This window comes from Salmo salar, chromosome 01, assembly GCF_965601325.2.
Source record: "Salmo salar chromosome 01, fSalSal1, whole genome shotgun sequence".
Lineage (NCBI taxonomy): Eukaryota > Metazoa > Chordata > Actinopteri > Salmoniformes > Salmonidae > Salmo > Salmo salar.
The window spans coordinates 164,567,903-164,592,946 of record NC_138291.1 but is presented as its reverse complement, the minus strand read 5'-3'; the positions used below and the strand labels follow the sequence as shown (position 1 = coordinate 164,592,946).

General features: G+C 46.2%; 1 protein-coding gene across 27 annotated transcripts in view; it reads right to left on the bottom strand.

Annotated features, from left to right (window-relative positions):
• Positions 1-25,044, bottom strand: part of LOC106568736 (formin-binding protein 1) — a 115,231-nt gene that overhangs the window by 34,765 nt on the left and 55,422 nt on the right. For all 27 annotated transcript variants that reach the window (XM_082955801.1, XM_045692398.2, XM_045692416.2 and 24 more), the window contains exons 5-6: positions 13,383-13,445; positions 11,399-11,503 (exon numbers count right to left, since the gene is read on the bottom strand). In XM_082955801.1, the coding sequence (XP_082811927.1) occupies positions 11,399-11,503; positions 13,383-13,445 (168 nt within the window). The remainder of the gene's footprint in view (positions 1-11,398; positions 11,504-13,382; positions 13,446-25,044) is intronic.

The following is a 25,044-nucleotide window of genomic DNA, read 5'->3' as shown; positions in this document are numbered from 1 at the left end:
TCTCCTCCCTACAGTACACCAAGCCTGTCCCTGTCTGTCTCCTCCCTACAGTACACCAGGCCTGTCCCCCTCCTCCCTACAGTACACCAAGCCTGTCCCTGTCTGTCTCCTCCCTACAGTACACCAAGCCTGTCCCTGTCTGTCTCCTCCCTACAGTACACCAAGCCTGTCCCTGTCTGTCTCCTCCCTACAGTACACCAAGCCTGTCCCTGTCTGTCTCCTCCCTACGGTACACCAAGCCTGTCCCTGTCTGTCTCCTCCCTACAGTACACCAAGCCTGTACCTGTCTGTCTCCTCCCTACGGTATACCAGGCCTGTCCCTGTCTGTCTCCTCCCAACAGTACACCAAGCCTGTCCCTGTCTGTCTCCTCCCTACAGTACACCAGGCCTGTCCCCCTCCTCCCTACAGTACACCAAGCCTGTCCCTGTCTGTCTCCTCCCTACAGTACACCAGGCCTGTCCCTCTCCTCCCTACAGTAGACCAAGCCTGTCCCTGTCTGCCTCCTCCTTACAGTACACCAAGCCTGTCCCTGTCTGTCTCCTCCCTATAGTATACCAGGCCTGTCCCTCTCCTCCCTACAGTACACCAAGCCTGTCCCTGTCTGTCTCCTCCCTACAGTACACCAGGCCTGTCCCTCTCCTCCCTACAGTACACCAAGCCTGTCCCTGTCTGTCTCCTCCCTACAGTACACCAAGCCTGTCCCCGTCTGTCTCCTCCCTACAGTACACCAAGCCTGTCCCCGTCTGTCTCGTCCCTACAGTACACCAAGCCTGTCCCTGTCTGTCTCCTCCCTACAGTACACCAAGCCTGTCCCCGTCTGTCTCCTCCCTACAGTACACCAGGCCTGACCCTGTCTGTCTCCTCCCTACAGTACACCAAGCCTGTCCCTGTGTGTCTCCTCCCTACAGTACACCAAGCCTGTCCCTGTCTGTCTCCTCCCTACAGTACACCAAGCCTGTCCCTGTCTGTCTCCTCCCTACAGTACACCAAGTCTGTCCCTGTCTGTCTCCTCCCTACAGTACACCAGGCCTGTCCCTGTCTGTCTCCTCCCTACAGTACACCAAGCCTGACCCTGTGTGTCTCCTCCCGACAGTACACCAAGCCTGACCCTGTCTGTCTCCTCCCTACAGTACACCAAGCCTGTCCCTGTCTGTCTCCTCCCTACAGTACACCAAGCCTGACCCTGTCTGTCTCCTCCCTACAGTACACCAAGCCTGTCCCTGTCTGTCTCCTCCCTACGGTACACCAAGCCTGTCCCTGTCTGTCTCCTCCATACAGTACACCAAGCCTGACCCTGTGTGTCTCCTCCCTACAGTACACCAAGCCTGTCCCTGTCTGTCTCCTCCCTACGGTACACCAGGTCTGTCCCCGTCTGTCTCCTCCCTACAGTACACCAAGCCTGTCCCTGTCTGTCTCCTCCCTACGGTATACCAGGCATGTCCCTCTCCTCCCTACAGTACACCAAGCCTGTCCCTGTCTGTCTCCTCCCTACAGTACACCAGGCCTGTCCCTGTCTGTCTCCTCCCTACAGTACACCAAGCCTGTCCCTGTCTGTCTCCTCCCTACAGTATACCAGGCCTGTCCCTCTCCTCCCTACAGTATACCAGGCCTGTCCCTTTCTGTCTCCTCCCTACAGTATACCAGGCCTGTCCCTCTCCTCCCTACAGTACACCAGGCCTGTCCCTGTCTGTCTCTTCACAACAGTACACCAGGCCTGTCCCTCTCCTCCCTACAGTAGACCAAGCCTGTCCCTGTCTGCCTCCTCCCTACAGTACACCAGGCCTGTCCCTCTCCTCCCTACAGTACACCAAGCCTGTCCCTGACTGTCTCCTCCCTACAGTACACCGGGCCTGTCCCTCTCCTCCCTACAGTACACCAGGCCTGTCCCTGTCTGTCTCCTCCCTACAGTACACCAGGCCTGTCCCTCTCCTCCCTACAGTACACCAGGCCTGTCCCTGTCTGTCTCCTCCCTACAGTACACCAAGCCTGTCCCTGTCTGTCTCCTCCCTACAGTACACCAGGCCTGTCCCTGTCTGTCTCCTCCCTACAGTACACCAGGCCTGTCCCTCTCCTCCCTACAGTACACCAAGCCTGTCCCTGTCTGTCTCCTCCCTACAGTACACCAAGCCTGTCCCTGTCTGTCTCCTCCCTACAGTACACCAAGCCTGTCCCCGTCTGTCTCCTCCCTACAGTACACCAAGCCTGTCCCCGTCTGTCTCCTCTCTACAGTACACCAGGCCTGTCCCTGTCTGTCTCCTCCCTACAGTACACCAAGCCTGTCCCCGTCTGTCTCCTCCCTACAGTACACCAGGCCTGTCCCCCTCCTCTCTACAGTACACCAGGCCTGTCCCTGTCTGTCTCCTCCCTACAGTACACCAGGCCTGTCCCTCTCCTCCCTACAGTACACCAAGCCTGTCCCTGTCTGTCTCCTCCCTACAGTACACCAGGCCTGTCCCTGTCTGTCTCCTCCCTACAGTACACCAGGCCTGTCCCCCTCCTCCCTACAGTACACCAAGCCTGTCCCTGTCTGTCTCCTCCCTACAGTACACCAAGCCTGTCCCTGTGTGTCTCCTCCCTACAGTACACCAAGCCTGTCCCTGTCTGTCTCCTCCCTACAGTACACCAAGCCTGTCCCTGTCTGTCTCCTCCCTACGGTACACCAAGCCTGTCCCTGTCTGTCTCCTCCCTACAGTACACCAAGCCTGTCCCTGTCTGTCTCCTCCCTACGGTATACCAGGCCTGTCCCTGTCTGTCTCCTCCCAACAGTACACCAAGCCTGTCCCTGTCTGTCTCCTCCCTACAGTACACCAGGCCTGTCCCCCTCCTCCCTACAGTACACCAAGCCTGTCCCTGTCTGTCTCCTCCCTACAGTACACCAAGCCTGTCCCTGTCTGTCTCCTCCCTACAGTACACCAAGCCTGTCCCTGTCTGTCTCCTCCCTACATTACACCAAGCCTGTCCCTGTCTGTCTCCTCCCTACGGTACACCAAGCCTGTCCCTGTCTGCCTCCTCCCTACAGTACACCAAGCCTGTCCCTGTCTGTCTCCTCCCTATAGTATACCAGGCCTGTCCCTCTCCTCCCTACAGTACACCAAGCCTGTCCCTGTCTGCCTCCTCCCTACAGTACACCAGGCCTGTCCCTCTCCTCCCTACAGTACACCAGGCCTGTCCCTGTCTGCCTCCTCCCTACAGTACACCAAGCCTGTCCCTGTCTGTCTCCTCCCTATAGTATACCAGGCCTGTCCCTCTCCTCCCTACAGTACACCAAGCCTGTCCTTGTCTGTCTCCTCCCTACAGTACACCAAGCCTGTCCCTGTCTGTCTCCTCCCTACAGTACACCAGGCCTGTCCCTCTCCTCCCTACAGTACACCAAGCCTGTCCCTGTCTGTCTCCTCCCTACAGTACACCAAGCCTGTCCCTGTCTGCCTCCTCCCTACAGTACAGCAGGCCTGACCCTGTCTGTCTCCTCCCTACAGTACAGCAGGCCTGACCCTGTCTGTCTCCTCCCTACAGTACACCAAGCCTGTCCCTGTCTGTGTCCTCCCTACACTACACCAGGTCTGTCCCTCTCCTCCCTACAGTACACCAGGCCTGTCCCTGTCTGTCTCCTCCCTACAGTACACCAGGCCTGTCCCTGTCTGTCTCCTCTCTACAGTACACCTGGCCTGTCCCTGTCTGTCTCCTCCCTACAGTACACCAGGCCTGTCCCTGTCTGTCTCCTCTCTACAGTACACCAAGCCTGTCCCTGTCTGTCTCCTCCCTACAGTACACCAGGCCTGACCCTGTCTGTCTCCTCCCTACAGTACAGCAGGCCTGTCCCTGTCTGTCTCCTCCCTACAGTACAGCAGGCCTGTCCCTGTCTGTCTCCTCCCTACAGTACACCAGGCCTGACCCTGTCTGTCTCCTCCCTACAGTACAGCAGGCCTGTCCCTGTCTGTCTCCTCCATACAGTACACCAAGCCTGTCCCTGTCTGTCTCCTCCATACAGTACACCAGGCCTGACCCTGTCACCCAGGCCTGTCCCTGTCTCCTCCATACAGTACACCAGACCTGTCCCTGTCTGTCTCCTCCCTACAGTACACCAGGCCTGACCCTGTCTGTCTCCTCCCTACAGTACACCAGGCCTGACCCTGTCTGTCTCCTCCCTACAGTACAGCAGGCCTGACCCTGTCTGTCTCCTCCCTACAGTACACCAGGCCTGTCCCTGTCTGTCTCCTCTCTACAGTACACCAAGCCTGTCCCTGTCTGTCTCCTCCCTACAGTACACCAGGCCTGACCCTGTCTGTCTCCTCCCTACAGTACAGCAGGCCTGTCCCTGTCTGTCTCCTCCCTACAGTACACCAGGCCTGACCCTGTCTGTCTCCTCCCTACAGTACACCAAGCCTGTCCCTGTCTGTGTCCTCCCTACAGTACACCAGGTCTGTCCCTCTCCTCCCTACAGTACACCAGGCCTGACCCTGTCTGTCTCCTCCCTACAGTACAGCAGGCCTGACCCTGTCTGTCTCCTCCCTACAGTACACCAAGCCTGTCCCTGTCTGTCTCCTCTCTACAGTACACCAGGCCTGTCCCTGTCTGTGTCCTCCCTACAGTACACCAGGTCTGTCCCTCTCCTCCCTACAGTACACCAGGCCTGACCCTGTCTGTCTCCTCCCTACAGTACACCAGGCCTGTCCCTGTCTGTCTCCTCTCTACAGTACACCTGGCCTGTCCCTGTCTGTCTCCTCCCTACAGTACACCAAGCCTGTCCCTGTCTGTCTCCTCCATACAGTACACCAGGCCTGTCCCTGTCTGTCTCCTCCATACAGTACACCAGGCCTGACCCTGTCACCCAGGCCTGTCCCTGTCTCCTCCATACAGTACACCAGACCTGTCCCTGTCTGTCTCCTCCCTACAGTACACCAGGCCTGACCCTGTCTGTCTCCTCCCTACAGTACAGCAGGCCTGACCCTGTCTGTCTCCTCCCTACAGTACACCAGGCCTGTCCCTGTCTGTCTCCTCTCTACAGTACACCAAGCCTGTCCCTGTCTGTCTCCTCCCTACAGTACACCAGGCCTGACCCTGTCTGTCTCCTCCCTACAGTACACCAGACCTGACCCTGTCTGTCTCCTCTCTACAGTACACCAAGCCTGTCCCTGTCTGTCTCCTCCCTACAGTACACCAGGCCTGTCCCTGTCTGTCTCCTCTCTACAGTACACCAAGCCTGACCCTGTCACCCAGGCCTGACCTGAGCCATACCATATTTCTATCAAGGTTAGGTTCCATTCGAATTGAAGGCAGTCAATTCAGGAAGTAAACAAATAATTTATTTTCAGTGACTTCTCAATACACTGAAAAGTAGAAGCTATTTATTTTAATGTGTTTACATTTCAGAATTTTAAATTCAAATCACTTTAATTGACTGCCTTCAATTTAACTGAACAAAAATATGAATGCAACAATTTCATTGATTTTACTGATTTACAGTTCATATTGAAATAAATTAGACCCTAACCTATAGATTTCACATAACTGGGATAAAGGTTTACATCTGTTGGTCACAGATACTATTTTGGTTTATTCAAATTGCCATCGATAAAATGCAATTGTGTTCGTTGTCTATAGCTTATGCCTGCCCATACCATAACCTCACTGCCATCATGGGGTACTGATCACAATGTTGACGTCAGCAAACCGCTTGCCCACACAACACTATACACATGGTCTGTGGTTGTGAGGCCGGTTGGATGTACTGCCAAATTCTCTAAAATGACATTGGCAGCAGCTTAGGGTAGATAAATGAACATTACATTCTCTGGCAACAGCTCTGGTGGACATTCCCGCAGTCAGCATGCCAATTGCACTCTCCCTCAAAACTTGAGACATCTGTGGAATTGTGTTCTGTGACAAAACTGCCTATTTTAGAGTTGCCTTTTATTGCTCCCAGCACAAGGTGCACCTGTGTAATGATCATGCTGTTTAATCAGCTTCTTGATATGCCAAACTTTTCAGGTGGATGGATTATCTTGGCAATGGAGAAATCCTTACTAACAGGGATATAAACAAATTGCAGCTCATGAAACATGGGACCACCACTTTACATGTTGCGTTTATATTTTTTTCAGTCTAGAGTTGATCCAAACACTGATTTCTACAACGCTGCAGGTCTGAGACCTGTTCCTGTCTCTATCCTCCCTACATCTGTTCTAAACCAGTTTATCTCAGGCATGTTTAACCAGACACAAACACACACACACAGGGCTGGCATAAGAATCAAATGGAGGAGGGACACAACTTCTTGACTAGCACACCTATACAGTGTGAACAGAGCGGTGAATGTGTGCAAAAGAGAGGCAGGTGTGTGGAAGGATAGATACACATCACCCTGGCAACACTACTGATCAACAAACCTCAAACTCTAACCTCAGCTGCCTCACATCCTGTTGACGCACTAGGCAGTAAACAGTGGATAACCTAGCTCAGTATGATACACACACCAAACACACACCTCTTCTGCAGAGACACTTTAATCTCTGAAACAAATCTAAAACCACAAAGCTAAACTGAGACTGAAATGTCTTAAGGCTCGCACATATTGCACCGAATGTGGATCTAGCGTTCGTCTGCCGGTCATTCATCGTGTTGTAGAATAGCCGTGCACTCAGTTTTCAAATTACGTTCAGAGGTGCTAAGTATTCTGGGCCAGCAAAAGCTATTGGTGTGTCTGAGACCTTCTAGAAATAAATAAATGCGCCTTACAGACATACATGTGATCTTGTGAGTGTTTTGAATAAAGAAAAAGGGACAGAAATAAATGTCTGATGCCTTTGCTTGCATAGCCACATTAGCCAATCAGTGCGTTGATTCATGTCAACGGTGTTAAGGATCAAGCAAGCAGAAAGTTTTGACAAATACACACATTAAGAAACTGAGCGATATAGGCCTAAACTCACAGAAAAAACAACAGGTATGAAGACACAGCAAACAGACCTCCAAAGACAACTTATTATGCTAAAAAGCAACCCTACAAAACAGAGATATATAGACACACCTGAGAGGACAGAGGACAGTGCTCAGTATTGGACAGAGTCCAGATATAGGACAGAGTCTAGATATAGGACAGTGCTCAGTATTGGACAGAGTCCAGATATAGGACAGAGTCTAGATATAGGACAGAGTCTAGATATAGGCCAGTGCTCAGTATTGGACAGAGTCCAGATATAGGACAGAGTCCAGATATAGGACAGAGTCCAGATATAGGACAGTGCTCAGTATTGGACAGAGTCTAGATATAGGACAGAGTCTAGATATAGGACAGTGCTCAGTATTGGACAGAGTCCAGATATAGGACAGAGTCTAGATATAGGACAGAGTCTAGATATAGGCCAGTGCTCAGTATTGGACAGAGTCCAGATATAGGACAGAGTCCAGATATAGGACAGTGCTCAGTATTGGACAGAGTCCAGATATAGGACAGTGCTCAGTATTGGACAGAGTTCAGATATAGGCCAGTGCTCAGTATTGGACAGAGTCCAGATATAGGACAGTGCTCAGTATTGGACAGAGTCCAGATATAGCACAGTGCTCAGTATTGGACAGAGTCCAGATATAGAACAGTGCTCAGTAATGGACAGAGTCCAGATATTGCACAGTGCTCAGTATTGGACAAAGTCCAGATATAGGACAGAGTCTAGATATAGGACAGTGCTCAGTATTGGACAGAGTCCAGATATAGGACAGAGTCCAGATATAGGACAGAGTCCAGATATAGGACAGTGCTCAGTATTGGACAGAGTCCAGATATAGGACAGTGCTCAGTATTGGACAGAGTCCAGATATAGCACAGTGCTCAGTATTGGACAGAGTCCAGATATAGGACAGTGCTCAGTATTGGACAGAGTCCAGATATAGGACAGTGCTCAGTATTGGACAGAGTCCAGATATAGGACAGTGCTCAGTATTGATCCGAGTCCAGATATAGCACAGTGCTCAGTAATGGACAAAGTGCAGATATAGCACAGTGCTCAGTATTGGACAGAGTCCAGATATAGGACAGTGCTCAGTATTGGACAGAGTTCAGATATAGGACAGTGCTCAGTATTGGACAGAGTTCAGATATAGGCCAGTGCTCAGTAATGGACAGAGTCCAGATATAGGACAGAGTTCAGATATAGCACAGTGCTCAGTATTGGACAGAGTTCAGATATAGGCCAGTGCTCAGTAATGGACAGAGTCTAGATATAGGACAATGCTCAATACGGGATGCTGAGGTCACTAACATCCCACTGGGCACAGATGTCAATTCAACGTCTGTTCCATGTTGGTTCAATGTAATTTCAATTAAATGAAGTGGAATCAAAGTTGATTCAACCAGTGTGTGCTTGAACAGGTGATTGTGTTTTGGGGTGACCTGTGTAAGTGATGAGAAACAAGGTCGAAACTTGAGACAGTTTGTGTGTGTTTTCCCACAGATATAACACATGCTCTGCCCAGTGTGGACCTACCTTGTGGGAACTTCGCTTCAAGGTATGGCAGAAAAATAAATAACAACAAAAACACACACAAAGTTAGCCACTTCCTGCTGAACAGGAAGCAGGAAGCTTTCATAGACCCTGTATAGTCATAGCTACAGTCATCACTCCAGGGGCTCCAGGTGGTAGGCCAATAGGCCTAGTTAATTTACAACTGACACTTGAGGGCCACCGAGCAGTAGGCCTTCTTTTCTACTTTCTTCAGTGCTTTCCAGCAGAGACTACACTTCATAGCGTCTTCCCTGTGGCTCAGTTGGTAGAGCATGGTGTTTGCAATGCCAGCATGGTGTGTGCAACGCCAGGGTTGTGGGTTCGATTCCCACGGGGGGCAAGTACAAAAAAATAACAAAATAAAAATGCATGAAATGTATGCATTCACTACTGTAAGTTGCTCTGGGTAAGAGTGTCTGCTAAATGATTAAAATGTAAAATGTTATAGCATACTCAGTAAAAGTCCACACAGAGCCATAAGGGGACATGTCTTAATCTAAGTGGCGAAGCGGCCAAACCGTAATTTGAAGGATTTGTCCGCCAGTGGAGGATAGGGAGCAGTTTGAGGTTAGCACCAGCTGCTTACCAGAACCCCAGCTCAACAAACTCCAGCCTCTCTGGAATATAGCCAGTGCTCTGAGATATGGTCCTAACTAAGACTACATGGCTCAGATTCCCCCAGTCCAAATATATCCCAAGTAGAATACTGCTATTATCTTAAAACATAGCAAGCGAGTGTAGTTTTCCCATTACTGAATTATCTGAATTCTCTCAGCAGTGCTTGAGATGTCATACCACAACACCACAAGAAGACTGCTAAACACACAACACACAATCCAACACTTAGCCTATAACCATCAGTATAACAAATCAACACATTAATGGTTAGGGTGGTGACATGTCATGTTTTCCGATGATGTAATACTCCAATGTCTCCTAAATGATGGAGGGAATCTTGTCGGCAGTCAGAGGAGGAACACATGGAAGCGTTTGGTTTCTCAGGATCATCAAGCAGCGTATTATGTGGCCTGGTTAATACACTAAATAGTGAAAGGCAGATCTAACAGACCATTATACATAGAAAGTGATGGATTTATTAAATGATTTAGTACTAATGACATCAGAGTGGTGGCAAATTTGTGTCCATGATATCTTGTGCCAGTGTGTGTTTCCAGAATGAGAGAGTGTTAAGAGTAACACAGGTCACATTAAAATAGTATGGCTTCAGCCACCTCAGCTCTGATTCCCTGCCTGGAACAAAGAACTGCCACGACAACAGAAACAAGACAAAAATTTAGTAACTGTTGGAAAGAAAAGACACAGAGTAAAAGAGCAGATGCCGGAAATTATGTAAAAATAAAAGGGAGTAAAAAAATGGAATTAATGTCCGTCCCAATGTCAGCTGGGTATTGTAGAAGAGGAAATGAAATAATGTATATTTATTTTGTTTTCTCCATTTAATCAGAGAGAAAGTGAGTAAGTGAGAGGAGGCCAGAGTCAGACAGACACGCACACAACAGATACTACGTATGAATAATGTAGGGTCTGTTAACATCACTGCAGTCTTCCATTAGATAGCGACACACACACACACACAACTGGGAACACAGCAGGGTGTGTGTGCGTGGGGGAGAGCGAGCACCTACAGACTCACGCTTATCTATGAAAGGGACAGTTTAGACTTTCCACTGGCAATAAACTCTCCATACAAAACTCCAGATCAAGAGCTATGTTGCCGTGCCATAATATCATATAGAGAATCAAATATTGAGTGTACATGACTAACACCAATCTTCAAATGCATTAAAAACATCCTTGTTATGACTAAAGACTTGTTTGTTTCTCAAAACCAAGCAGTGAATAACTTAATTTCCACTAACACAGGGGACTCAGACACAATGCCAGCCACAACACAGGTATGTGTTTGTGTTGGTTGCTGAGGGAGAAGCAGGGCTGATACTGTATGGCAGTTCAGTTCCTGTCAGTCCAGTGCTGTACAGTGCTGCTCTGGTCCGAGCCAATGGTCTGAGCCCATCCATTGTGGCTGTTTGGCTGTGAGAGACTGAAGACATAAAGGCTCCTTGTGCAGGCCTGTATTAGCATCATAATCGGATCTGAACCGTGTCCGCTCTGAGCTCTGAGCCTGGTCCGCTGCTGGGCGGACTGCTGATGAAGCAACACACCGGGGTGGTGCTGACCCATGATGCCTTGCGACATGGCGTGGCGTGGGCGTCAGTGTGTGGGTTAAAGACACGTACATCAGAGGCTATCCCAGGATGTGACATCAACACAAGACCCCAAAGTCTGATGACTGTTGAGATTCACCAGCGAGAGCAGAAACGCAAATATGCAGATTAACAGATAAACAACACTTTCAAACGACACAATACTCATTTTCCAGCATGCAAGGAAGGACGGTTAGATAGAGACAACCATGTGCACACACACACACGGACACGAAGCTGGTTGTGCTGCCAAGCGACGCACATGGTAGACAGGCAGGTCACAATGACTGGCTGCTCTGCTCCTGGTCTGTCTGGCCAACAGTGATAATGACTCAGTCAGTAAGTCCTGCTATCCGCTGTGGTGAGAAGCAGGAGATTGCTATTACTGTGCTGCTGACAGAGAGACACAATGCCAGCCTCTGCAGAAAGCCCTGGAGCGAAACCAACTGTTACTGATGCCTCACGTGGGGGGGGGGGGGGGGGGGGGGTCAGGGAAAAGTGGGGGTTGTTGTACAGTACATTAACTCTTTTCTCTTTTCATGCACAGAGGGGAGAGATAAAGCAGTTGTGTTTAAGCAGTGTGATTATAATGCACTTGCTTGTGATTGGTCAGTGGTGGGCAGGCTAGTTTTTGATTGGTTGGTGGTGAGCAGAAGAGCGATGACAGGACATACCTTCTCCACGTCTGCTTTCGTTACATTAATGTCGGCGTCCATTCTCTCAAAGTACTGCTGCGCCCGGTCCGCCTCTTTACAGTCTCTCTCGAACCGCCGTTTACTCTGAGGGGAGAACAGTCACATAGTTATTTTAGATGTCACTTATAAAGTGCGGCCTATAGCTCACTAATATAGGCTAATAAACATTTACCCTTTGGGAACTTGGAGAGGGATAGACGTCACATACAGTGTAGGTTACATGGACGTCATATCGTTTTAGACCAGGCATTGTGTGCCATAGATGTCAGTTAGCCTACATTGGACATGTGATTCTGACACAGCCAAAGGGTCTCTGTCTCAAAGTCAAGTCTGTCGGAAGATTAAATAAATGTTGGTGGCTGTTTGTGCTCAAAATCATCCCTTCTTCCATCCCTCGCTCGGAACAAACAGTGTTTGTTCGTTGAGGGTGCACTCTAACCCTTGCCTCGCTGCCCTGAACACAATGGGAACATTGAGCGCTCAGAGAGGGAGGAGGAGAGGAATGGGACTGTAATGTTTCTCTCTCACTGTCCAGATAGTGATAAGGAAGGCCCTGCAGAGACTCAAACAATCACAGGGATAGGCTCTCCTTTACAGAGAAAACAAATGCACTGACACTCATTCCTTTCACTCCTTCATTTGTTGGCCTCTCCTCCTCCACTCCTTGTGATCAGCTTGGAGGGATGCCTTTATGCTAGGCTTTAGGAATGCACAATAATCTACTGCACTGTCCTTGAGAAACTCAGTCTGAATTAATGCAGTCTTCAGACCTGTTGTTAACCTGTTAATGAGGTAACGGCTTAATCGACCCTGCATATGGAACAGTCAGACGGTTCATTCAAAATTTACGGGTCTTCCCCGTGGCTCAGTTGGTAGAGCATGGTGTTTGCAACGCCAGCATGGTGTGTGCAACGCCAGGGTTGTGGGTTCGATTCCCACGGGGGGCCAGTACAAAAAAAAAAAAAATGCATGAAATGAAATGTATGCATTCACTACTGTAAGTCGCTCTGGATAGAAGCGTCTGCTAAATGACTAAAATGTAAATGTAATGTAAATGTTTATGGTCAAATTGTAGACCAATCAAACCTTAGATACATCTCTATTTATCCAGGAAGCCTACGGTGCCACAAAACCTCACCACTTCCCTTCTTCATTTGATCTAATTTCAATCTAAGATGCAGCTATGACCGTTGATAAACTTTGAGCTCTGCAGTCCTATCCTCAACAATCTTTCACATTCACAAGAAAAAGGGCCATTGTTTTGGTTTATTTTCTCATTGGAATGGAATGGCTTAGGGATAAACACTGTATATTATGAGTGTAATCCTGTGTAAATCCCTGCCTAGTGATTTTTATTAAACACACAGTTCCATACATTCGACACCCACTAATCCTTAAACAGGAGTGATTCCATTCACTGCCAGGCAATGGGCTTCAGTTTCTCCACCTACAATACTGCAATTTAGCAACTACATGCACACTATGACCACTAAACTGTCATGACAGTAGTAGTACTATGACCACTAAACTGTCATGACAGTAGTAGTACTATGACTACTGGGCTGTCATGACTGTAGTAGTACTATGACTACTGGGCTGTCATAACTGTAGTATTACTATGACTACTGGGCTGCCATAACTGTAGTAGTACTACGACTACTGGGCTGCCATAACTGTAGTAGTACTATGACTACTGGGCTGTCATATTGGTAGTAGTACTACTACTATTGGGCTTTCATAACTGTAGTAGTACTATGACTACTGGGCTGATATAGTATTATAGTAGTACTATGACTACTGGGCTGCCATAACTGTAGTAGTACTATGACTACTGGGCTGCCATAACTGTAGTAGTACTATGACTACTGGGCTGTCATAACTGTAGTAGTACTATGACTACTGGGCTGTAATAGTATTATAGTAGTACTACATACTCAGTAATACTACTCTATACAGTACTTACCGACTCCAGCTGTTTCCACGAGCTCTCAATCTGTTGCTGCGCTTTACGTCCATCATGGAAGTGCTGATAGAGAAAGAGAAAAAAGTTATCACAACGTTTGCTCATAAATCATATCTACAAGAGCAGTGGGCGGGTTGGGGGGTAAAAAAATATAGTGATAAAAAAATTGAGGGAGAGAAATTATGAGTTTTCCCTTGATGAAAGAGATGGAAGGCAGACGAGATGACAGGTGACTGATGTTTCTGTCGGATGTATGATTCATGCTGTGACACACCAGGAGATTATGGTTACAACATGAAGCCCACCACACATACTGATTAAAGCAGCTACCCTGTGAGATGAAGGTTAGCCTCACCGTGTTCTAGATCTAGGGCTAATACAGAAAATCGGGCTTCCCCAACTGGCGGAATTTTCATTGTTGTACATAAAAGACTGTAAAAACACCAGAAAATCAGCTCCAAGTGATTTACATTTTGGAAATCTGTTCCCAAGTATCCCACGCGTAATGGAGATGGAATCTTATACAAACGTAAACAGGGTTTGAAATGATTGTTTATGTCAAATATTATATCTGTTTGGGCTTCTTGCGGTCAATTTGCAGTCTCCAAATTATTTTGTATTATTTTCCGGCCCCGTGACAATCCACTCAAGAAAAAAATTGGCCCGCGGCTGAATCTAGTTGATGATCCCTGCAGTAGACGTTTGTACTTAATCCCAGTAGATGGCACAGATTTGATTACAGTGACAGACCAACTGGCACAAAGCACTAGATCACAGGTGCATAGCTACAGCCTGTGACTTCAAAATTACCTATCCATTCATCATCAAAAGGACTGTCCCAAAACAGATGGAGATTACATTACTGCCCCTTATTAGATTGAAAAGATGATGTCGTTTCAGTCACAATGACCTTCATCATTGGTGTAGAGGAGCGTTACATTTCTGTGTGAAAGCGATGCATTATGTCCATGAGCAGAACAGAAGCTGGTTGATTGGTTAGAGTGTAGTACCTCAGAGTCACGTGTCCTGACACTAGTGACATATTACAAGAAGGTGTGAGAAGATGCTGATGGTTACCCTGCCTGGGGACAGGACACCGATCTTAATTTCCCCCAAATGTAACACGGGTGTACTGAGGCATGACCAGCATATACAGTGGCAAGAAAAAGTATGTGAACCCTTTGGAAATACCTGGATTTCTGCATAAATTGGTCATAAGATTTGATCTGATCTTCATCTAGGTCACAACAATAGACAAACACAGTCTGCTTAAACTAATAACACACAAACAACTATACGTTTCCATGTCTCTATTGAACACACCGTGTAAACATTCACAGTGCAGGGTGGGAAAATTATGTGAACCCTTGGATTTAATAACTGGTTGACCCTCCTTTGGCAGCAATAACCTCAACCAAACATTTTCTGTTGTTGCAGATCAGACCTGCACAACGGTCAGGAGAAATTTTGGACCATTCCTCTTTACAAAACTGTTTCAGTTCAGCAATATTCTTGGGATGTCTTTTGTGAACTGCTCTCGAGGTCATGACACAGCATCTCAATCGGGTTGAGGTCAGGACTCTGACTGGGCCACTCCAGAAGGCGTATTTTCTTCTGTTGAACCCATTCTGTTGTTGATTTACTTCTGTGTTTTAGGGTGTTGTCCTGTTGCATCACCCAACTTCTGTTGAGCTTCAATTGGCAGACAGATAGCCTAACATTCTCCTGCAAAATGTCTTGATAAACTTGGGAATTCATTTTTCAGTCGATGATAGCAAGCTGTCCAGGTCCTGAGGCAGCAAAGCAGCCCCAAACCATGATGCTCCCTCACCATATTTTACAGTTGGGATGAGGTTTTGATGTTGGGGTGCTGTGCCTTTTTTTCTCCACACATAGTGTTGTGTGTTCCTTCCAAACAACTCAACTCTAGTTTCATCTGTCCACAGAATATTTTGCCAGTAGCACCATGGAACATCCAGGTGTACTTTTGAAAACTTCAGACGTGCGGCAATGTTTTTGTTGGACAGCAGTCGCTTCTTCTGTGGTGTCCTCCCATGAACACCCTTCTTGTTTAGTGTTTTCTGTATCGTAGACTCGTCCACAGAGATGTTAGCATGTTCCAGAGATTTCTGTAAATCTTTAGCTGACACTCTAGGATTCTTCTTAACCTCATTGAGCATTCTGCGCTGTGCTCTTGCAGTCATCATTGCAGGACGGCCACTCCTAGGGAGAGTAGCAACAGTGCTGAACATTCTCCATTTATAGACAATTTGTCTTACCGTGGACTGATGAACATCAAGACTTTTAAAGATACTTTTGTAACCCTTTCCAGCTTTATGCAAGTCAACAATTATTAATCTTAGGTCTTCTGAGATCTCTTTTGTTCGAGACATGGTTCACATCAGGCAATGCTTCTTGTGAATAGCAAACTCAAATTTTGTGAGTGTTTTTTATAGAGCAAGGCTGCTCTAACCAACATCTCCAATCTCGTCTCATTGACTGGACTGCAGGTTAGCTGACTACTAAGTCATTAGCCTAGGGGTTCACATAATTTTTCCAACCTACATGGTGAATGTTTAAATTATGTATTCAATATAGACAAGGAACATAAACTAATGACACACAAATTATTGTAAGCACACTGTTTGTCTATTGTTGTGACTTAGATGAAGATCAGAGAGAGAGAGAGAGAGAGAGAGAAATAAGTGACTGAAAAGATCTAGAGCTACCAGACAGACACAGATAGTGACTGAAAGGATCTAGAGATTCCAGACAGACACAGATAGTGACTGAAAGGATCTAGAGATTCCAGACAGACACAGATAGTGACTGAAAGGATCTAGAGATTCCAGACAGACACAGATAGTGACTGAAAGGATCTAGAGATTCCAGACAGACACAGATAGTGACTGAAAGGATCTCGAGATTCCAGACAGACACAGATAGTGACTGAAAGGATCTCGAGATTCCAGACAGACACAGATAGTGACTGAAAGGATCTAGAGATTCCAGACAGACACAGATAGTGACTGAAAGGATCTAGAGATTCCAGACAGACACAGATAGTGACTGAAAGGATCTAGAGATTCCAGACAGACACAGATAGTGACTGAAAGGATCTAGAGATTCCAGACAGACACAGATAGTGACTGAAAGGATCTAGAGATTCCAGACAGACACAGATAGTGACTGAACGACAGAGATGGCTGCCAGTGCCAGCCTTGCCAAGCGTGGCATATTGCACAGGGAGGACATTGCAGCTGTCGGTCTGGGCATGCTCAGTAAATACGCTGGGTGTTTTTCTAACAGGCCGCACTTGGCCTTCCCCCCTCCAGGGAATTAATGAGAGAGGGAGTGAGAGAAGGAATGAGAGCCCAACTTGGCCAAAAGGCAGAACCCGTTTCTCTGTAGTCTTCTCTGGATTGTCTCTGAACATGTCAAAATATACATAAACGGACAGAACATGGTATGTTATAAAGGCCTAATAATAAATGTATCACTCCTATTATAAAACATTGTAGGACATTTCATTGAAGCAGTTGATATCAATGAAAGGAATGAAAGAGAGCTATGCCCAGCAAGCACCAGTCTATGCTGGTCTCAACCTCAGTAGCTGTGTGGAATATCGATGTCTTCCCCAGGCGTTCAATAAAAGACACAGACTATTATAGAGAATGAAAAGCCCAGCGCTTGTATTTCAGTGGCGTATCAATGCTTCTAATCTAAATGGCCAGTCAGTAACTCTTGTATTCTGCACACACACGCCGGCCGGCATACATGCACACACACAGACAAGAAAAGAAAGACAAGGAGTTAACTTCTACCCAATTTATTATTTAGAGCACATGTCTGTAAATGTCTAGGCCAACTTTTCCCAAACTCAGATCTCAGGACCCCAAAGGGTGCATATTTTGGTTTTTGCCCTAACACTACACAGCTGATTCAAATGATCAAACCTTGATGATTAGTTGATTATTTGAATCAGCTGTGTAGTGCTAGGGCAAACACCAAAATGTGCACCCCTTGGGGTCCCAAGGACTGAGTTTGGGAAACCCTGGTCTAGGTTATATGACTGAACTGGGTTTAGACAGTACCTTGGAAATGTCACTTCTCACATCCTTGTCTTACAGGGGAAACCACAACTATCTTTGGGGAAGCCGAGTCAAATGGGGAAGTCCTCAAACTGTTTTAGGGAAATTCCTTCAGCTCTTAAAGGGAATGGCCCACCCTGGAGCCAGTCACAACTTGTAGACTTGTTTACGTGCTGCTGTGAGGTTTGTTGCTAACGTTTCTTTGCTACCTGCCAATTTTACAGTTTTTACTCTTTAATTACTGTTTTATATTTTTTATTTTCCCCCTCGATCAACTTTTTTCATTCAACTTTTTCACCCCGGACGCTTTATCTGGACATGGTTCAACAGGACCTCCACCAGCCGAAGCTAAGTAGTAACAATAACATTATGCCTTTTAATTGCAGTGGCTGTACTCATAATATACAGGAGAACGATCGCCCTACGGCGAGGATAGCTGTGCTGCAAGCCCAGCTTCAGACGCAATCGTTAGGCAAGGGTAATTTAAGTGTAGGAAAGCATGAAACAGCGTCTGTGCCACCAATAAGTACAGATAGTAGTATAAATCCCCTCGCACAGTCCCTGTATCCGGATAATTTTGCCATGGCTTCTGGAAGGAAATGCTGTAGGAATCCTCAACCGGTGTCGTTACGGGTCTGAGACAGCGAAGCCTCCCACCATTAGCTCTGAAAAATTGAACACCCTAGTCATTGGCGACTCCATTACCCGTAGTATTATACTTAAAAAGAATCATCCAGCGAACATACATTGTTTACCAGGGGGCAGGGCTACCGACGTTAAGGCTGATCTGAAGATGGTGCTGGCTAAGGCTAAAACTGGCGAGTGTAGAAAGCATAGGAATATTGTCATCCACATCGGCACCAACGATGTTAGAATGAAACAGTCAAAGGTCACCAAGCGCAACATAGGTTCAGCGAGTAAATCAGCTAGAAAGATGTGTCGGCATTGAGTAATTGTCTCTGGCCCCCTCCCAGTTAGGGGGAGTGATCAGCTCTACAGCAAAGTCTCACAACTTTCCGATCGCTGGTTGAAAACTGTTTTCTGCCTGTCCCAAAAGATGGAATTTGTAGATAATTGGCCCTCTTTCTGGAACTCACCCACAAACAGGACCAAGTCTGGCCTGCTGAGGAGTGACGGACTCCATCCTAGCTGGAGGGGTGCTCTCATCTTATCTATGAACATAGAGCCCTGTCTATCTTCTCTAGCTCCACAATGAATGGTGTATACGGCCTCCTGGGCCGTATACACCATTCCTCACTGAGTTCCCTGAAGTCCGATTGGACCTTGTAGTCATGGCAGATAATATTCACAGTTTTGGTGACTTTAATATTCACATGGAAAAGTCCACGACGCACTCCAAAAGGCTTTCGGAGCCATCATCGATTCAGTGGGTTTTGTCCAATATGTCTCCGGACCTACTCACTGCCACAGTCATACTCTGGACCAGGTTTTGTCCCGTGGAATAAATATTGTGGATCTTAATGTTTTTCCTCATAATCCTGGACAATCGGACCACCATTTTATTACATTTGCAATCGCAACAAATAATCTGCTCAGACCCCAACCAAGGATCATCAAAAGCCGTGCTATAAATTCTCGGACAACCCAAAGATTCCTAGATGCCCTTCCAGACTCCCTCTACCTACCCAAGGACGTCAGAGTACAAAAATCGGTTAACCACCTAACTGAGGAACAAAATTGAACCTTGCGTAATACCCTAGATGCAGTCGCACCCCTAAAAACAAAAAACATTTGTCATAAGAAACTAGCTCCCTGGTATACAGAAAATACCAGAGCCCTGAAGCAAGCTTCCAGAAAATTGGAACGGAAATGGCACTACACCAAACTGGAAGTCTTCCGACTAGCTTGGAAAGACAGTACCGTGCAGTATCAAAGAGCCCTCACTGCTGCTCGGTCATCCTATTTTTCCAACTTAATTGAGGAGAATAAGAACAATCCAAAATGTATTTTTGATACTGTGGCAAAGCTAACTAAAAAGCAGCATTCCCCAAGACAGGATGGCTTTCACTTCAGCAGTAATAAATTCATTAACTTCTTTGACGAAAAGATCATGATCATTAGAAAGCAAATGATGGACTCCTCTTTAAATCTGCGTATTCCTCCAAAGCTCAGTTGTCCTGAGTCTTCACAACACTGCCAGGACCAAGGATCAAGGGAGACACTCAAGTTTTTTAATATTATATCTCTTGACACACTGATGAAAATAGTCTTGGCCTCTAAACCTTCAAGTTGCATACCGGAACCAAATAAACTACTGAAAGAGCTGCTTCCTGTGCTTGGCCCTCCTATGTTAAATATAATAAATGGCTCCCTATCCACCGGATGTGTACCAAACTCACTAAAAGTGTCAGTAATAAAGCCTCTCTTGAAAAAGCCAAACCTTGACCCAGAAAATATAAACAACTAATCGGCCTATATCGAATCTCCCATTCCTCTCAATTTAAAACAAAAAGCTGTTGCGCTGCAACTCACTGCCTTCCTGAAGACAAATAATGTATACGAAACGCTTCAGTCTGGTTTTAGACCCCATCATAGCACTGAGACTGCACTCGTGAAGGTGGTAAATGACCTTTTAATGGCATCAGACCAAGGCCCTGTATCTGTCCTCGTGCTCCTAGATCTTAGTGCCGCTTTTGATACCATCGATCACCACATTCTTCTGGAGAGATTGGAAACCCAAATTGGTCTACATGGACAAGTTCTGGCCTGGTTTAGGTCTTATCTGGCGGAAAGATATCAGTTTGTTCTGTAAATGGTTTGTCTTCTGACAAATCAACTGTACATTTTGGTGTCCCTCAAGGTTCCGTTTTAGGACCACTATTGTTTTCACTATATATTTTACCTCTTGGTGATGTCATTCGGAAACATAATAATATTAACTTTCACTGCTATGCAGACGATACACAGAACCCAAAATTGCCCTCCCTGGAAACCAGTGTTTCAAACATAAGGAAGTGGATGGTGGCAAATATTTTACTTTTAAAAACTCAGACAAAACAGAGATGCTAATTCTAGGTCCCAAGAAACAAAGAGATCCTCTGTTGGATCTGACAATTAATCTTGATGGTTGTACAGTCATCTCAAAAAAACTGTGAAGGACCCCGGCATTACTCTGGACCCTGATCTCTCATTTGACGAACATATCAAGAATATTTCAAGGATACCTTTTTTCCCACCTTCGTAACATTTCAAAAATCGGAAACTTTGTCCAAAAATGATGCAGAAAAATGCATCCATGCTTTTGTCACTTCTAGATTAGACTACTGCAATCCTCTATATTCCGGCTACCCAGGATAAAGGACTAAATAAACTTCAGTTACAGGTTTTACTGATAACCTACAAAGCATTACATGGGCTTGCTCCTACCTATCTTTCCGATTTGGTCCTGCCGTACATACCTACATGTACGCTACGGTCACAAGACGCAGGCCTCCTTACTGTCCGTAGAATTTCTCAGTAAACAGCTGGAGACAGGGCTTTCTCCTATAGAGCTCCATTTATATGGAATGGTCTGCCTATCCATGTGAGAGACGCAGACTCGGTCTCGACCTTTAAGTCTTTATTGAAGACTCATCTCTTCAGTAGGTCCTATGATTGAGTGTAGTCCGGGCCAGGGGTGTGAAGGTGAACGGAAAAGCACTGGAGCGATGAACCACACTTGTTGTCTCTGCCTATATATATATATATATATATATATATATATATATATATATATAGAGGCAGGCGGCAAGTCATTTCACAAGACACAGAGAAGACCGGACCAAGTGTCATCATTGTTACTGTCATACTCTCTCCATCAAGCAAATATTTTCTTCTCCATGACAACATTTCAGAGGGAAGTTTAGTGAACGGAGGCAACTGAGACAGTGTGTTAGGGGGAAGACGTCCATAAAAGATAAACAAACCACATTGTTCCAAATGCACTATATAGAGAATAGGGTTCCATTTGGGACGCAGACACTGAGACACAGACATTGCTCCCCAAACAAGCTGCTATAAAGAATATCCAATGCTCCATCCAGTACAGTAGTAGACAGGGCTGTGGTGGAATATCTAAGCATAGAGTACTTGTCATGCTCATGATAATGGACGGAACAAGGTGCAGCATGATTAGAGTTCCACATCTTTTATTTTGTGAAACTTAAACAAAAACAATAAACAAACAACGATCGTGAAGTAACGTAGTGCTACAAAATACTAACACAAACAATATCCCCACAAAAGCAGGTGGGAACAGGGACACCTTAAGTATAATCCCCAATTAGGGACAACAATAATCAGCTGCCTCTAATTGGGAACCATACTCAATCCCAAACACAGAAATGAATCGACTAGAACACCCCCTAGTCACGCCCTGACCTACAACACCATAGAGAACCAAGAGCTCTCTATGGTCAGGGCGTGACAGCACTGTAAGAGTTTTCTAAGTGTATGATTTGAACTCGGGCAGATTTACGAGGCATGGGCACCATATGATGCTATTCACTCTAGAACAAAGAGGGTCTGCCCAGTGTTTCTGATTCAGACCCATCTGCAGTAGAAATATACAGTATCTGTCAAAAGTTTGGACACACCTACAGTACTCATTCAAGGTTTTTAATTTTTATTTGACTATTTTCTACATTTTAGAATAATAGTGAAGACATCAAAACTATGAAATAACACATTTAAGGAATCATGTAGTAACCAAAAAAGTGCACACTCTTAGCATTCTCTCAACCAGCTTCATGAGGTTGTTACCTGGAATTCATCTCAATTAAGGTGTTAAAGTTAATTTGTGGAATTTCTTTCCTTCTTAATGCGTTTCAGCCAATCAGTTGTGTTGTGACAAGGTAAAGGTGGTATACAGAAGAAAGCCCTATTAGGTAAAAGACCAAGTCCATATTATGGCAAGAACAGCTGAAATAAGCAAAGAGAAACGACAGTCCATCATTACTTTAAGACATGAAGGTCAGTCAATCAGGAAAATTTCAAGAACTTTGAAAGTTTCTTCAAGTGCAGTCGCAAAAACCATCAAGCACTATGATGAAACTGGCTCTCATGAGGACCGCCACTGGAAAGTAAGACCCAGAGTTACCTCTGCTGCAGAGGATAAGTTCATTAGTTACCAGCCTCAGAAATTGCAGCCCAAATAAATGCTTCACAAAGTTCAAGTAACAGACATCTCAACATCAACCGTTCAGAGGAGACAGGAATCAGGCCTTCATGGTCGAATTGCTGCAAAGAAACCACTACTAAAAGACACCAATAATAAGAAGAGACTTGCTTGGGCCAAGAAACACGAGAAATTGACATTAGACTGGTGGAAATCTGTCCTTTGGTCTGATGAGTCCAAATTTGAGATTTCTGGTTCCAAAAGCCACGTCTTTGTGACAAACAGTAGGTGAACAGATGATCTCCGCATGTGTGGTTTCCACCGTGAAGCATAGATGAGGAGGTGTGATGGTGCTTTGCTAGTGACACTGTCTGTGATTTATTTACAATTCAAGGCACACTTTACCAGCATGGCTACCACAGCATTCTGCAACGATACGCCATCCTATCTGGTTTGCGCTTAGTGGGACTATCATTTGTTTTTCAACAGGACAATGACCCAGAACACACCTCCAGGCTCTGTAAGGGTTATTTGACCAAGGAGAGTGATGGAGTGCTGCATCAGATGACCTAACATCCACAATCACCCAACCTCAACCCAATTGAGATGGTTTGGGATGAGTTGGACCGCAGAGTGAAGGAAAAGCAGCCAATAAGTGCTCAGCATATGTGGGAACTCCTTCAAGACTGTTGGAAAAGCATTCCAGGTGAAGCTGGTTGAGAGAATGCAAAGCTGCCATCAAGGTAAAGGGTGGCTACTTTGAAGAATCTCAAATACAAAATATATTTTGATTTGTTTAACACTTTTATGGTTACTACATGATTCCATATGTGTTATTTCATAGTTTTGATGTCTTCACTATTATTCTACAATGTAGAAAATAATAAAAAATAAAGAAAAACCCTTGCATGAGTACTGTAGGTGTGTCCAAACTTTTGACTGGTACTGTATATATCTATATAAAAAAATATATGTTATTTTACCAGGTAAGTTGATTGAGAACACATTCTCAGTTACAACAACAACCTGGGGAATAGTTACAGGAAAGAGGAGATGAGTGAGCCTATTGGAAGCTGGGAATGATTTGCTGTTCATGATGGTATGAGGGCCAGATTGAGAATTTAGCCAGGACACTGGGGTTAAAACCCCTACTCTTATGATAATTGCCATGGGATCTTTAGTGACCACAGAGAGTCAGGACACCAGTTTAACATCCCATCCAAAAGACAGCACCCTACACAGGGCAATGTCCCCAATCACTGCCCTGGGGCATTGGGATATTTTTTTCAGACCAGAGGAAAGAGTGCCTCTTACTGGCAGTCCAACACCACTTCCAGCAGCATCTGGTCTCCCATTCAGGGACTGACCAAGACCAACCCTGCTTAGCTTCAGAGGCAAGCCAGCAGTGGAATGCAGGGTGGTATGCTGCAGGTATTCTGGTGAGAACATAGACTATATTGGCATCTGTATGGACAACATGGTCTACAGACAGTGCTTCTCAGTGTCTGCCAGTCTATCTGTCTAAATTTACATTTCTGGACTAGGCTGCTGCAGCGATCCTCTTGGCCCAGGTCCATCCAGCCCGTATAGTTAAGGAAACACAACTTTGATCTCCCCCACAAAGCCTCCCCTCCTCCGACCCCCTCTCCTACCTCCCTCCTTCCCCTCTCCTCACCTCCGCAGAACAGCAACATGTGACTGCCAGGGCTTGGGGCTACCAGGGAGTAATGATTTGGGATAATGATACAAAAAATGGGTTGAGTCCCAGTCAGGTAGAAGAGATTTTGAAATAATTTGTCTTGTGATGCCAGGTTCAGTTGGCAGCCCTTTACTGGGACACATGTTTTCTTATCCCGGACAAAGTAATTGTCCATGCCTGCCCACTACGCTCCTGGTACAGTAGAGAACAGACTAGTGAACCATTATATAGAGATAGCCTAACATTACCCTGCTCTGGCTGGATGGATTGGCTCCAGGTACCATAGCCACCAGCCAAGCATGACCAATGAATGTGGCTGTGAAGAGAGCAAAACCACAACACTGTATAGAGACTTGAAACCCTCACAAGTTAGATTATTTGGCTTCCAAGCTTTGCACTCTGACTCTCCCGTGACACGAAACGACTACATGTCTTCTCTTTCTCTCACACACACTCCTTGGTTCTCTCTCACATGTACACAAGCGCGCACACACACACCATGCCAGACTCATTAGTCCAATCATCATCCTCTCTGAGAGATGTGTATTATGGTAGGAGCTGTGGGACTGGAGAAGAATAGACGGACCGGGCAAGAGGATCAGAGGGGTATTCTCTCTCTCTCTCTCTCTGCACCCTGGCCTCCCTTCCTCTCCTTGCCCTGGCCAGTCCAGAGAGAATCGTGCCCCAGCTCTGTGTAGAGGCCGACTCCAAGATACATGTACAGTGGGGAGAACAAGTATTTGATACACTGCCGAT